Source organism: Anser anser, assembly GCF_964211835.1.
Source record: "Anser anser genome assembly, chromosome: 6".
Taxonomy (NCBI): Eukaryota; Metazoa; Chordata; class Aves; order Anseriformes; family Anatidae; genus Anser; species Anser anser.
In genome coordinates this window covers 24288406-24302892 of record NC_139726.1, presented here as the reverse complement: position 1 = coordinate 24302892, position 14487 = coordinate 24288406, and the positions used below count along the sequence as shown (strand labels likewise).

The 14487-nt window shown below is 39.5% G+C and overlaps 1 protein-coding gene across 3 annotated transcripts; it reads right to left on the bottom strand.

Annotated features, from left to right (window-relative positions):
• Nucleotides 1-788: 788 nt before the first annotated feature.
• Nucleotides 789-14378, bottom strand: PLEKHA3 (pleckstrin homology domain containing A3). Of its 3 annotated transcripts, none has more exons than XM_083841075.1 (8): nt 14240-14378; nt 10724-10840; nt 9898-10053; nt 8545-8681; nt 5944-6108; nt 4860-4903; nt 4282-4397; nt 789-2658 (listed from the first exon to the last, which is right to left on the bottom strand). In XM_083841075.1, exons 1-8 carry the CDS (start codon nt 14277-14279, stop codon nt 2528-2530), a joined length of 906 nt encoding a protein of 301 aa, XP_083697201.1. In that variant the 5' UTR covers nt 14280-14378; the 3' UTR covers nt 789-2527. The 3 variants fall into 3 exon arrangements, with proteins under 3 accessions (XP_083697201.1, XP_083697203.1, XP_083697202.1); XM_083841077.1 differs by having other exon boundaries at nt 789-2639; XM_083841076.1 differs by having other exon boundaries at nt 9898-10081; nt 14240-14264.
• Nucleotides 14379-14487: the final 109 nt, after the last annotated feature.

Genomic DNA, 14487 nt, shown 5'->3' with positions numbered 1-14487 from the left:
AAGTATATGTAGTATGCTTATATCCTTTAAGTGATAAATGCTTTAAAAAATGAATTTGGTTTCACTGGGAGCTCTTCGGAAGCAAGCGAGATCAAAACTAGAAGCATCAATTACATATCCTATGTTGACATTCAGCTCCCATTCTCCACCAGAAAGAGTAACAATATAATTATCAGTTGCTGATTAGCTCTCCCCTAACCCTGGAAATGAAAAGAGCATATAGAGTTTTCTAATCTTACCATACATGGACCACTGTGGTTCTTCCACAGTATCATTTTCCAAAATTACTTCTTAGATCCTGATGCCAAAAGTATGATGGCATATCTTCACTGATTTCCTTTAAATACATTTTAGGATTTTAGCCATAGAGTTTAGCAGAGGTAGATAAAAAGGATGATCTAACTTTAGCAAGAACATGTTGCCTATATATTAAGACGTAATACCAGCTTCAGTCACATAAAGAAACCCAACACAGTGCTGAAGTAATTATATAACTGTTGTGCTGGAATCTAAGCCTTACAACCTGCGTCTAACCAATCCTATTACAAATATTTTATCAGCAGTATTTAAAATGCTGATTTACAACTACATGCACAAATCAGTCTCAACGATCTTTTTTCGCACAATGTGGAGTCCGAACTATTTTTTCTGTAGTAGCTGGAAGCCAGAAATAGATACCTGTTGATGTGACATGAACTTAACTCTGTACAATCTGGAAGAAACCTCAGTGAAATTTCAATAAGTAGCTATAAAGCAATGTATATGATTCAATGAAACACTCAGCAATATGTTGTTTACTTCTCTGAACATGTCTTTAATACTTATTTTTACAATTGTCTTAAGTGTCATAAAGAATACATTAAAGCAAAATTTCAGGAAAAATGTACAAGCATGTGTGTGGCTGATATGCAAATGCTAGTTGCATGAAAACTGAGCACAAATAACAGCTCTGAGCTAGTATCCATAAATAACTTTACTCACACAAGACCTTCAATTCCATTTGATCCCCAACATAACGGTTCAAAACCTGTTAGGCTAGACAGGCAACAGGTTCTGTTTTTCCTCAACATTTGGACCTATTTTGATTTAGATGAATCAACGTAACAGAAGTTTATAATGAAAATTTCCGTTCCAAGCCCATCTGTCTTTTCCACACTGCTTCAAAAACACCGAATTATTCATATACACCAAAGGAAGACAAGATAGACCAAATTAAAGACTGGTTTATAAGAACAGATTTTGGTATGTGCTTGAGTGCAAAAAACCCTGTGCATTTATTTAGGAATTGTGTAAATCAAAAACAGTAAATGGCTTGCTTAAAGTGCTCTACAGCTAAGACTTTATAGACCAAGTTTATCCCTAAATGAATACCCCCAAAAAATCCCCCAAAGTTTACAGTGCTAACTCTAGCAACCTTATGGACCAAGGTGCTAATAGGCACTGTTATACTATATAACTCATGAATTATTCAGAGTCAGAATCCGATCTCACTTACAGTTAATGCAAATTTACACTGATGTAACTGAGAGCAGAATCCATCTCACGGTTTATACCACCTTGAAATGATATAAAGGAGTCACCAAATCACAAGCTTTCTCTTGTATAAATATGTCATAAATAAAATATGTATAGATACAAATATCCATTTCAACAGCAGCTTCATGGTCTAATAGGTTCAGCTCTTACTTCTATAATACTTTGCTAAAAACACATCTCAAGTGAGCAGAGTAAATCTTAGTCTTGTTGCATTAGCTAATTGTGATGCTACACACCCCAGAAACAATTTATGGACATTTTGAAGCCTTTAGTAGATCCTCGGATCTTTAGTAGTGAAATTAGGTAAAAAAATTCTGATGCAAAAAAGAATAAATAAATAAAAATTATTAAATATCCAATGCTTGGTACAAATGCTTCATATTAAGTTATTTTCATATTTTTGTTTAGAAAAATACACTAAATATTTCTACTTTCATTGGCTAAAAATAAGGACCGGATTATGTATATCCTTGTGTATTTAAAGAAGGCAATGTCAATTACCATTAAGCTGCTAGAGTAGACTTATTAGTGCCCAGTCCCACAGCCCTTATGCAGGCAAAAAAGCCACTGCAGGGCTATCAAAGCTCCAGGCAGATTGCTTGTACAAATGACCAGCAGGCCCATGGCACAAATTACATTTTCTCCAAAAAAAATAAACCTTTTTGCTAAAGTTTTTAACCTGTAGATTTACTAATGTATCAGTCAGACCTTCACACTTTAAAAAGAGCAACATTTACAAATGTAGATGCTTATCTGTTAAACCATCATTTGTTCCAAAAAATGCACATTCAAACTGTGAAATATTAGGAAAATACTCTTGCAAATAAACTATATAAAGATAAAATACACTTCGAAGATAGTTTTTATGTTATTCTATAAAGTGCAGAGAAATCCTTCTAAAAAGGGAAATGACTACTTTCTATAACAACAGTATAATTACAGCAGCCTTTGCATAGCATTATTTATAGAAAATTGAATACTTTCAATTTCTTCATGAAGAAAAGGATGAGAAAGTCTCTTCCAGTTCAGATCTTTCGTTTGATACTGATCTATTTTCTTCAGGAATGGTTGATGATACCACCAGATCTCCATTGACAGCACTTCTAGAACAGTGAGCAGATCCTATGAAGATATCAATAAGTATTTAAATTTCAATGAAAAAACCCTCATCCAATCTGTCAGTTATTCTATTTGCTATTTCCTATCGGACTTCTCCAAAAATACTTCAATTAATACCACGGCCAAGGGTGACAGATGCAAAGAATTTTCAGTTAGTATAAATGTGGTAACATTTTTCTTTTAAACAATGATTTTTATATTATGAACAGCAGTAATCTGTGAGGTGCAGACAAATTCTGTATGATGAAGAAAATTTTTTTGAAGAAAAACTGATGAATCAATAATATTTAATTAAAATATTTTCTATTATCAAAATGAGATGGATGACTTCGACTTCCTGCAAGTTCAGTATTGCTAGGCTACCTGGCACAAAAGAGAATGAACTAAGATAACTAAAAAGTAATAGAGGGAACTTCTAACAAAGGAAAAAAAAAAAAAAGGAAAAAGAAAGTGAGCTAGAAGCTAGAGCTAGTAAGGAACCAAAAAAGTCTGGTATTAGCAGAAACACACAAGACTTCTCATCAGTTCTGAAAAGAACCAGACTGGGTGACCAACCCCAGGAGAAGGTCCAGATGTTAACAACAACAGACTTAGGTTACAGAAAGCAAGACTGATCTGCAACTACCTAGGCAGTGAGATGCAGGCTGGGGTCTAAACTAAGTTTATTAGCTTGGGATAGGTGCTAGCAGACCCTAAACAGGTGGCAGGTAAGTGAGATGAAAGTGGTGGTTGTCCTGCAATATGTGAGCATCAGAGAACCAAGAAGATGCTGTGGCGGTGCAAATACTTGTGCCGTGATAGTGTAAAGCATTAGTACCTCTTTGGACTTGCATGGACTTTCAGCACTGCACAGGCCCCAGTTTTTTTTCAATCCAAATGAGGCACTAGGAACTCCAGAAGGAAGCAAGACTAAACCAGAACTAGCCAAGAAGAACTAGTCATGTTAAAGTCTCCCTGAGAGGAGTTAGGATGGAGTCAAAAGGAAAGCAAGATTCAAGACTTAAAAAGACAGAACTGGATACTAACTCACTCAGTAGGCCCCTCTAACCAGTAGGGTCTAATATTCTGAATATGACATCACTTTATTATTTTTTGGTTGTTTTTATTTATTATTAGCAAGGCTGCACTATTTCAGAACAGTGCTGCTCTCCACAACAGGCAAGCAGCAGACACTGAAATGAATGATCTTTCAGCAATGCACTGTGGAGAAATTAACCACCACCACCCCCGCCCCCCATTCAGCGGGACCAAAGAAAGGAGATTTTTTTTAGTAATAACAAGCAGATAGCAAGTAACAGTATACCACATCACATACCAAAATAATGTTCATGCAAGGTCCTTTTAGTACAAACACTCTTGTTCTGGTTGGATCTCCATTTTAGATAACAAGCAGTCCTACTGATTTCAGTACAACTGCTCCAGCTGTAAGATCCTTTTCAACACCAATGAAAGCTAGCAAAAGTCAGCTACATAAAAACCTACACAAGTGCTTCGATTTATAATGTTGCAACCTTACAACCAACTCTTTTTTCTCATACTGATATCAGCACTAAAACAGTTGCTGTAAACAGGGTAATAAATTCTACATAAAGATAAAAAAGAAAACCATCCCTTTTCCAAACTTACTCTGAGAATCTTCCACGGGATTATCACTGTAAGATTCTGTATCTGAGTATGTTCTTCTGCGTCGCTGTGATAATCGGTGAAGGGATGAAATTGGTTCTTTTACAGAGTGATTATTCCTACAAATGAAACAAGATATATTAGTAAGTAAATTCTGTAACAACCCACACAAGCTTAACATACTCTAAAATAATTCTGGTTTTTAGTTTGTAAATATCAATGTTTTTCACTAAGACAAAAATAACAGAGTCAACAGAACATTTTGATTTTCACAATTTCAATGCCTGAAAATTGAAATAAAAATGTAATACAGTGTTTGCAAGCAGAAGAAGTCATTTGCATAACGTTTCTAGCATGAAGAAATATTTACAGGGCAAGTATGAGAGACATTATGACACAATGAGCTCCATTATTTGCCACTGACACCAATAATCTGCTCCTTAGTTTTCAAAATTAGATCAATTTATGCCATTTAATTATTTTCCCAAGTGAAAAATTTCTCTCATACTTTTATTTTAATGCCAGCATGTTCAGGGAGGTGTTTTAAGAAATTAAGAAAAAAAAATGAAATAGAAAATTACCTTTCTGAATAACAAGGACCAGGGTGGCTAATGGAACGCTTCATCTAGGAAGAAAAAAAAATGCCACAAGCTACTTTCAAGAATAGTATACATACCTACACTAATTTATACTCTATTTACAGCCTCTATAAAGAGGGTGGGTAATCTCTTTTTTTTTATATATAAATGAAAAATAACTGTTCTTAACGGGAAGTCTGCTTTAACTATATGGAAATGGATGGATTGTTACCAATATTAAAAGTTTTAAAGCATTCACACAGGAAATGCAATTTACTACACAGAATACAATCTAGTTAGAGAGCAACTCGTAAATTGACATGATATAGAAATATTGAAGTATTTTCCCCCACCAAAAGCCAGTTTAAATTCTCCATTACACAATAAAGCCAAAAGTCTGCCTCTTGATTCTTTGCGGTTCTTCTGATTTCACTGCCGAATCTCTATGTGTGAAAGTTATTAAGTTATACAAATGACATACAGAATCGTACGTCGTTTGATGGGATGGAAGATAAAAGGCCAATATCCAAGTACAAAGAAAGGGACTCCCACAAGAGAATCCTACAACACAGCCTATCTTAGAAACTACATACGTGATCAGTAAGACATTTAAGATGATTTCACATACACTGTCCTCCTAAAAGAAATAATTAGTAATGAAGAGTTATGCGAGTATCTTTACCATTATTTACCTTTTTGGTAAATAAGGGCATGTTATATTAATATGAACATTTTTGAATTATATACATTGAAAAATAACCTTTGTTGCTGAAGTTCTTCAAGTCACAAGGCAGTTGTCTGTTTAACTGAGGAAAAATTAAATCTCATTTATTTATGAGATATCTCAGTACAGGGTCTTGACACATATGACAAATTACCCTGATTATGTGAATGGTAGCAGACGAAGACTGGAAACAGAGAAGTATTGATTTATAAAATATTTAGGACCCGCACTGATCACAGTAGTGTCAAGATTTCATTTGCTGATGTCATAGCACACAGCAATACTATAGTCTTCTGCCATTCTTCCCCATATCTAACCAACTACATGACACTTAGAAAAAATAGTATTTTAAAATGTCTAAACCATTTGGACAGGTGATGGTGACACAGGAGAAACCAAGGGATCAGGGTGAGGCAGCTGGAACATTTCTGGCTTAAACTTGGCATTAGCAATCTTCACACATTCTTCAAGTGTTGTGATAAATGTATTACAGGTGGCACTAAGCAAGGAAGAGGCTTCATTCATGTTCTGAAAATAAATGAAAGCACAAGCATAAGCAAGAAAAAAAAATGCAAATACAATCCCCCCCCCCATACCCACTTATTTCCCTCCTTACCACTAAGAACTAGTGATAACTTCCATTTCCCATTTACTTAATCAAACGTACACTTACATTGAGGTCAATTAAGCAACTAAATGTGATAGCACTCTTTCTGACATCTGAATTTTTTAGGGTATCAGCCAATGATGCTATAATGTTTTTACTGTAAATACAAGTAGCTTGTCTCAGAATAGCTATCTGGTATCAGAAGGTCAGTGAAATAAAAGAATGGCATGTGAACAGCTTTATCGCTCCAGTGCAACGATTCTGCAGGCCAATTTCACTTTGCTGTTGCAAACTGACAGCCATTTTCTCTGTTGCAACAAAGTATCGACACCTTGCTTTAATTTGCCATAAGTCACAGAATCATAGAACAGTTTGGATTGGAAAGGACCTTAAAGATCACCTAATTCCAACCCCCTGCCATGGGCAGGGATGCCTCCCCCTCGACCAGTTTGCTCAAAGCCCCATCCAACCTGGCTTTGGGAACTTCTAGGCATGGGGCATCCACAGCTTCTCTGGGTAACCTGTTCCTGTGCCTCACCACCCTCGTATTAAAGAGTTTCTTCCAAATATCTAATCTAAATCTAGTCTAGTTTAAAACCATTACTCCTTGTCCTATCACTACACTCCCTGATAAGGAATCCCTCTCCTGCTTTCTCGTAGGCCCCCTTTAGGTACTGGAAGGCCACCATAAGGTAACCCCAGGGAAGAACAGCCCTGTCCCTGGGTGGGCTTCAACCACCAACCTTTCAGTGAAGTGGACTACAGTATTTTCCACACACTATTCAAGAGTATAAAGAATGAGGCCCAGCATTAACTTTCATTCAAAAACAGAAATACTAGAATACTTTTATTTGAGTATATTCGGAGAGACTTTGCAGGTTTCCGATCATAGTGGGTTTACGTGGCAAGGTTTTGGTAGCAGGTGGCCATAAGGGTGGCTTCTGTGAGAAGGATCTAGAAGTTGCCCCATGTTTGGTAAGGGCCCCACTGCTGACCAGAGCTGAGCCAATAAGTGATGTTGTTTGCGCCTCTGTGAGAACATATTTAAGACAGGGAAAAAAAAACACTGCAACACACAGCAGCTGGGAGAGTGAGAGGAGTGAGGAACAGCCTTGCAGGCACCAAGGTCAGTGAAGAAGGAGGGGGAGAGGTGCTCCAGGTGCCAGAAGAGAAATCCGCTGCGGTCTGTGGTGAGGACCATGGTGAAGCAGGCTGTCCCCCTGCAGCCCATGGAGAACCACGGTGGAGCAGGGTTCTACTCTGCAGCCCCTGGAGGAGACCACAATGGAGCAGGTGGACCTGCACCGACGGAGACTGTGGCCCGTGGAAGAACCCTGCCAGAGCAGATTCCGGGCCAGACCTGCAGCCCGTGGAGAGGAGACCACGCAGGAGCAGGTGACCTGGCAGGAGCTGCTGCCCGTGGGGGATCCCGGTTAGAGCAGTTCGCTCCTGAGGGATGGACCCTGTGGTACGGACCCATATCTGGAGCAGTTCTTGAAGAGCTGCTGCCTGTGGGCAGCCCAAACCGGATCAGTTCAGCAAGGACTGCATCCCGTGGGAGGGACCCCACAGCACAGGGGACGAGAGTGATCGAGAATGAGCGGCGGCGAAGAAGCGCTATAGACTGACCATAACCCCCATTCCCCCGTTCCCCTGCACCACTCGTGGGGAGGAGGTGGAAGAGGGTGGATGGGGGGGAAGGTGCTTTTGGTTTCTTTCCTTTGTTTCTTACTTCTCTAGCTTGTTAGTAGTAAGTAATAAATCTTACTATCTCCCTATGCTGAGTCTGTTTTGCCCATCACAATAATTACTGCACGATCTCCTCGTCCTTATCTCAACCCTTGAGCCCTTTTCATCGTATTTTCTCCCCGTTCCTCTTTCAGGACGGGGAGTGAGAAAGCGGTTGTGGTGGAGCTTGGCCGCCCACCCGAGTAAAACCACCACACCGATACCTGTAACACTAGCTCTCACTGACAACAAAATGGAATACTCTCCTAAAGGAAGTAAAGAATGGACAAACAAGATAGATAGTTTCAACCACTCTGCACATAACAGAGATCTGAAACAAGACAAATTACTATATAGCTGATGTGACAGCTCTTCTGGCCTTTTAACCAAATGACTCAATAACACAATTGATTCCTAATACATTTTATGGTTAAAATTAAATCATACAGGTTCTTTGTGCACTTATAATCAATGTCAGCATTATGTACACACAACCACTCAAAATCTGACTTAAATCTGAGTTAAAACTCCCAACATTCAGAAGAAGGGAAAAAAGCAGAAGATGTCAGCAGAAACTTTAGTTGAACTATGTAATCAGGTTCTCCAATGCCATTCTAGAAATTCAATACCTCAATGCTGGGAGGAGAACGAGTCTCATCACGGTGAACAAATTCTTGTATTGTATGAACTTGCTGCATTAAAAGATCACAGTAGAGACGAAGTTCGGACATTTTGGTTTTAAGAGATTCATTGGTCTCACTTATTTCTATAAAAAATAAAGGAAATGTCAATTTATGCAATATAATTTATTACATATTCTAATTTTTAAGTGCACTTCTCATTTAAATCTAAATATTGATTTAAAAATTTGCTTAAGCTATCACTTGAATTTGAGAAAAATTGGATTCTGCAATGAATCAAGAACTATACTTGAAGCAGACACCAGAGTTTGTACTTTTTGATAACTGATGCTACTTTAATGACCACAATGACAGAGGCATATAACAAGAAAAGATAAAGTTGAAACCTTTCTTAGTTACAGCGTAATGTAGGAAAAAAATCAGTAGATGAAATTTATCCCCGTTACAGTGGGTAAACGGTTACATCAAGACATTCAAAAAAATATATATTCTCATGGGTTATATTGACTTCCTTCGGTGGAGGTAATTTCATCCAGTGTGTTTTAGTGTTTTTGTTTTTTTTTTTCCTCCAGTAAAAGGAAACTTGTACAATGCCCACATACTGAAATTCTACATGCCTTACTGTCAAGGACAGAGCTGAATACATTCAGGAATTTTAACAAAGAAGCATGTGATTGGTTTTACATACAAGTGATTTTTCAAAACTTGGACAGAATAAAGACACAGAATATCACCGCTGGAATGTCTGTAAAAATATACTAGGCATATAACTAAGATGCATGTATTTTCTCAAAAAGGGCCCAGGGAATTAGACACCGAAACCCCATGGACTTTGAGTTTAAACTCCCTGTCCTTCTAACTGTTAGACTCCTAGTCAGACATGCGTATTTGTAGAAGAGAAAGGAGTCTGAACTGATAGCAACTGATACAGGTTTCTTTGAAGTAAACAGAACTCATATTCATGGCAGCTGTGAATTTGATACTTCATATGGTCACAGCAACATTCCTAGAATGCCACACAGATATGAGGTGCAGGACAAATCTGAAGACAGCACAGAAATCCAAAATGGAAAGGCAATATAGAAAACACAGAAGTGAGAACGCCTATGATCAGCAAAATAAAGTCAAAAACAGACTATGTAACACAGTGATTTGCATCATTTACTAGCACAGTTCAAACACCATGGGGAAAATTACATTACAGATGGCTAGGAATAATTACAGTTCATATTTTAAAGACAATAGTACTCAATTTCTAACACAATATTTGTGCTATCATTACCTGAAAACAAACATTTGAAAAAGTGGTTAGCTTGTGAGTGCTCAAGGTAACACACATACCTTTTTCTTTTTTTGTTCTAGTATCTGCTAAACAGGCTTTTGCACTCCCCAGTGCTACCAGCCACCTCTGCCTTTCAGCTGCATTAACTGCTTTCATATAGAAATGCTGTTCCCCTGGGATGATTAGCTCCATTCTGGTGTTGTCTGTTGCATGAACTTACGATAGAGAAGAATAAAAGAACAACTTTGAAAAAAAAAAAAAACAAAACACAATCTGGTAACAATTATTTATTAAAAATAAATCAAAGTATTTAGTAATACAGTACACCACAGTAATACAGTAAATCACAATGTGCTGCTGCCAAATAACAGAAAGCCCATGCCTTCAAGTGAAAAGGCAGGAATAACAGACACTAAACAAACAGTGACTAAACTCAAGTAAAATGGGGTTCCCTTACTGCATTGAGAATTCACTGCATGAATCTGTAGTAACTTTTACACTCCAACCCTGATCTAAATATGAGAAACTGAAGAGTTTTGTTGCAAGGACAATATTTACGGAGGACTAAAAACTGAATTGCCTTTCTAGATTAAACCTGTCTTCAGGTCCCAGAGTCCTAGAGACAAGAATTGAGGTGGACTCCATTTACAGTCCATTATATTCATATAATATGATGAGTTCTAATTCTCAAAAAAGAGCTCCAAGTGTGAAAAACATTTTTCTTTGTCCCCATTTCATAATTCACATTCGTTATTATTTGTAAACTAATGACATTGGACTATAAATATACAAAAACAGAGGAGAAAAGTTTGTCATGCAAAATTGGTGATCTCTTCTTGTCTCCCTGACAGCTAAAATTTCTTCTAGCAGAAACTTAATTCTTACCTTTTATTTCACACACAGCCATCTTTATACTTCCTTTGCTGCCTTTGCAAACATCATCTTGTGAATCATAGTATGACAATATCCCATTGTCTAAAACAAACCACCGAGGCTGCCAACCTAGCAAGATCGAAAACAGGAAAAAGAACGTTTAGTCTAATTACTAAATTGCAAATTTAATTCAGCTCTTTGGCTGCTAAAACTTTTACAAAAGATGCAAACATTACACTACTCCCATGACACACCAGGAAGTAAAGAATCTGTGGTCCGAAGACCGGAGCTGCTCTACAATCAAACCAGTATTATACAGCTATTTCATTCCCATTCATTTTGAATGACAGATTGGCAGTATTTCAGTGTTCACTATACTCCATTCTACCGCAGAATGAAATTTTAATTTAGCCACTATGGAATCCCATTTTGAAGACTGATAAATCACATACCTCTGAAGAAAAATCCTTTTTTAAATATATTTTTCAGGTAGACTTCCTTTAGACTGTAGTCCCAGAAATAAATGACTGTCATCACAAACTATGTTCATTCTCCTCTCTCTGCCTACTATATTTCAGTGAAAATGTCTATATTTCACACTTAACTACTGACATACTGTTTTCTCTGAAAGTAGCCCAGCTCCACTGTCAACAACAATTTAATGGCAGGCATTGTGCTGGGAATTGAGACATGGCTTACATTACTAAGAGTCCACTTGTGAGGACAGCATACGCCAGCTCCCCTACTACTGTTTTCACCAGCTTTACATCAGCAAAACTATTTAATGATCTCTGACTTCATTATGTCTACAAAAGAGAGCAGTGTACACATGCACATGCAACTCTCTCTGAGAACTCTATGCAGCATTACACCAAGTAGAAATGCTGATTTATTTTAATCAGAGAGGGCCTTGACAATAATTTATCTCTTAATTTATTTTACAGCTATTTTATAAAGCTCAACACTCAGTGGATGGGTACTCTATTTTTTAATACTACCAGATATGAATATTTTTGCCTAGCAAAGCACCTTGGTTTCTAAAAACAACCTAGAACTAAAACATTCCAGTAGAAGATAGCAAGCACTCAGGCCTATTACAGCCTGGGTCGGATAGACAATAGGAGCAGACTCTCCCTCTATTTTACAACCTGAGACCAAGCGTATACCTTCCTGCTTGGCTTATGGCTTGGAACAGCAGTAGCTGTGCAGCCAAGAACTTGACACATCTGGCGATATGACAGTGTGGTCCGCGGTGTTCACCATCCTGTCATCCTGAGAGAACAAGCTGCAGCCACCCAGCAGCACCGCACTCTAACACCAGAGGCTTCCTCAGGCATCCACTAGAGGCTTCATACTGCTCACGTGCAGTCATTACCAATTTTAACACCAATTCAGAAAGTGCAGGACCAGACCACATTACATCATGTCACAGTTCCAGGATAAGGAAATTATAATGCGTAACTTTATTTTTTTAAGTTATTTATTAGCTATAATGGTAAACATCTTTATCATTCAAAATGCAGATGAGTAATTAATAAGCAGATCCACATTCTCACAGAAAAAAAGAATGAAAAAAAAAAAGTAAAAACACTGAGGGACCCCAGTTCCCACAGGAAAGATTTCAAGTTATATGTGCACACCACAACTTACACTACAGTAATATGCAAACAGCCATGAAATGACTGTATGGAAGACCCCGTCGTGTAAAAGGCAGCTCAGAAACGCACTCGTGTTTGTTTTAAGCTATGTCGTGTTGCAAAACATCGACTATGTACTGTCCTTATCTCCTAAGTGCATGTCCATGTCAGTGCCTTTCTGAACAGTGTTATTCTGATAAAAAGGGACCCTATATGGATGATTAATTCAGCCTCATATTATGCTGGCTTTGAAAAAAACATCTGCAAGGGATTTAAAGGACCCCGGTGCCTCACAGAAGTAAGTAAAAGAACAAAGCCACTTCCTACTTGAATTTGGGCAAATAAAGTGTCCTGTATTCAACAAAATATTTAATACATTCCTTCACATGTCCTTAGATGAACATGTATTATTTAAGTAAGAAGGAGGAAACTAAATAATGTTTTCCACAAGCAACAATAACAAGCTTCTTTGCTGCTTGGCTTCTACTGTAAATAGTACCACAAATACCGCAGCCTATTTTTGGCTACAAAAACATATACCAGAGTAACAAGAAAGTTGATAACAACTTTGAAAAAATTCACTGATATGCTTTCTTTTTTTTTTTTAAAAATTTGTTTCCCTCATATTCAGGAAATTCTGGGGAATTTCTGACACTATAATTTTCAAATGCAACTGGAGCAGATGCTGTCAGCTGGGCTACACACACGGAAGGAATGGTTCTGCAGTTCAGTATGTTAGAGGACTGCTGACTTTTAGTGGAAGTTAGCTGCATGTAAGTTTTCATCAAACACCACAAGGGTTCATTACCCATGACCTTTTACCTTTCACCGAATCACTTCTGGTCACAAAAATGGAAGTGAGAAATACCATTCTATTTTGAAAAGAAATTTGCACTCATTTTCATACATAGCCACATTTTTTTCCACTATGCTATCTCCCCGCATTCACTGTGAAGCAACCAAAATATCTTATCTAATAGCTATTTAATTCCAGCGCAAATATGGAATCCTTTCACTGGAAGGCCAGTATACGTGGACATGGATTTGCTCTGAAAAATACAAAACTACGTACATTTCAATTCCAAGCAAGCACACAATCCTTGCAGTGTAGGGCCTGCACTTTATAAACGCTCAGAACTGAGTTTTACACCACTCCACATTCAACACCTGAATTCACCGAATTTAAAAAACAGCACAGGCAAAGACCGAGAGGGCAAAGAAGGCACGGACACACTGCCAAAGCCGCCCAAGAGGCCTGGTGAGGCACAGTATGTGATCCGGCTCTGATCTGCTCTACAGGCACAATTACAGGATCAGAAGAGGAATCTTCTTCCCCTTGGAAGTACAGCCTGTCCACTGCTATCTCCAGGGGGAGGCGACGACTCTGTTACGACAGAGGGTGAACCAAACACCTCTGACAGCAAACGCAGGCCTTTGGTGCGCTTCTGCCCACAGCACTTCACAAAATACATTTACCCAGAATGTGTCCTCCAGAACCAAAGTTTGCTTGCATATTTCACAGGTTAGGATACAGACGCAGAGAGTCCAAAAAATTACCATCCCAAATCGGATCAAGAGAATCCAGGCTCGGTAAGCATTTAGCACCCAACATTTAAAGACCGAGCCCTGCGTGACTCCTCAGCCGCACGTGGGGACATCGGCAAGGCTAAGCGCCGCAAACATAAGATGGAGGGGAAAGATGCGACAGCCGCAACGAGCCGCACGGGGCAGCGGCCGCCCGCGGGCCGCCTGGCAGAGCCCCCGGCCCGGCTGTCAGCCCGCAGCCCCCGCCAGCCCCGGGTGCCCGGCGCCCGGCGCCCCTCACGCAGGCTCCGCCGCGCCGCAGGCCCGGCCGCCCCGAGCCGCCCCCGGCCCCGGCGCCGGCGCCTACCCGCCAGGTAGTTGGTCCACTTGTACAGGGCCCCCTCCATCGCTCACAGCCCCGCACCGCCCCGCATCCTCCTGCGCCGCCGCGGGGAAAGCGCGGCCGCCGCCGCCGCGGGGATGGGCGCTCCCCTCCCGACCTCGCTGCTCCCTGCGCGGAGGCGGAGCCGCTCGGCCCGGCCCGGCCCGGCTCGGCCCGGCTCGGTTCAGCCCAGCCCCGGCACGGCGGCGGCCCCGGCGGCGCCACCCGGCCGG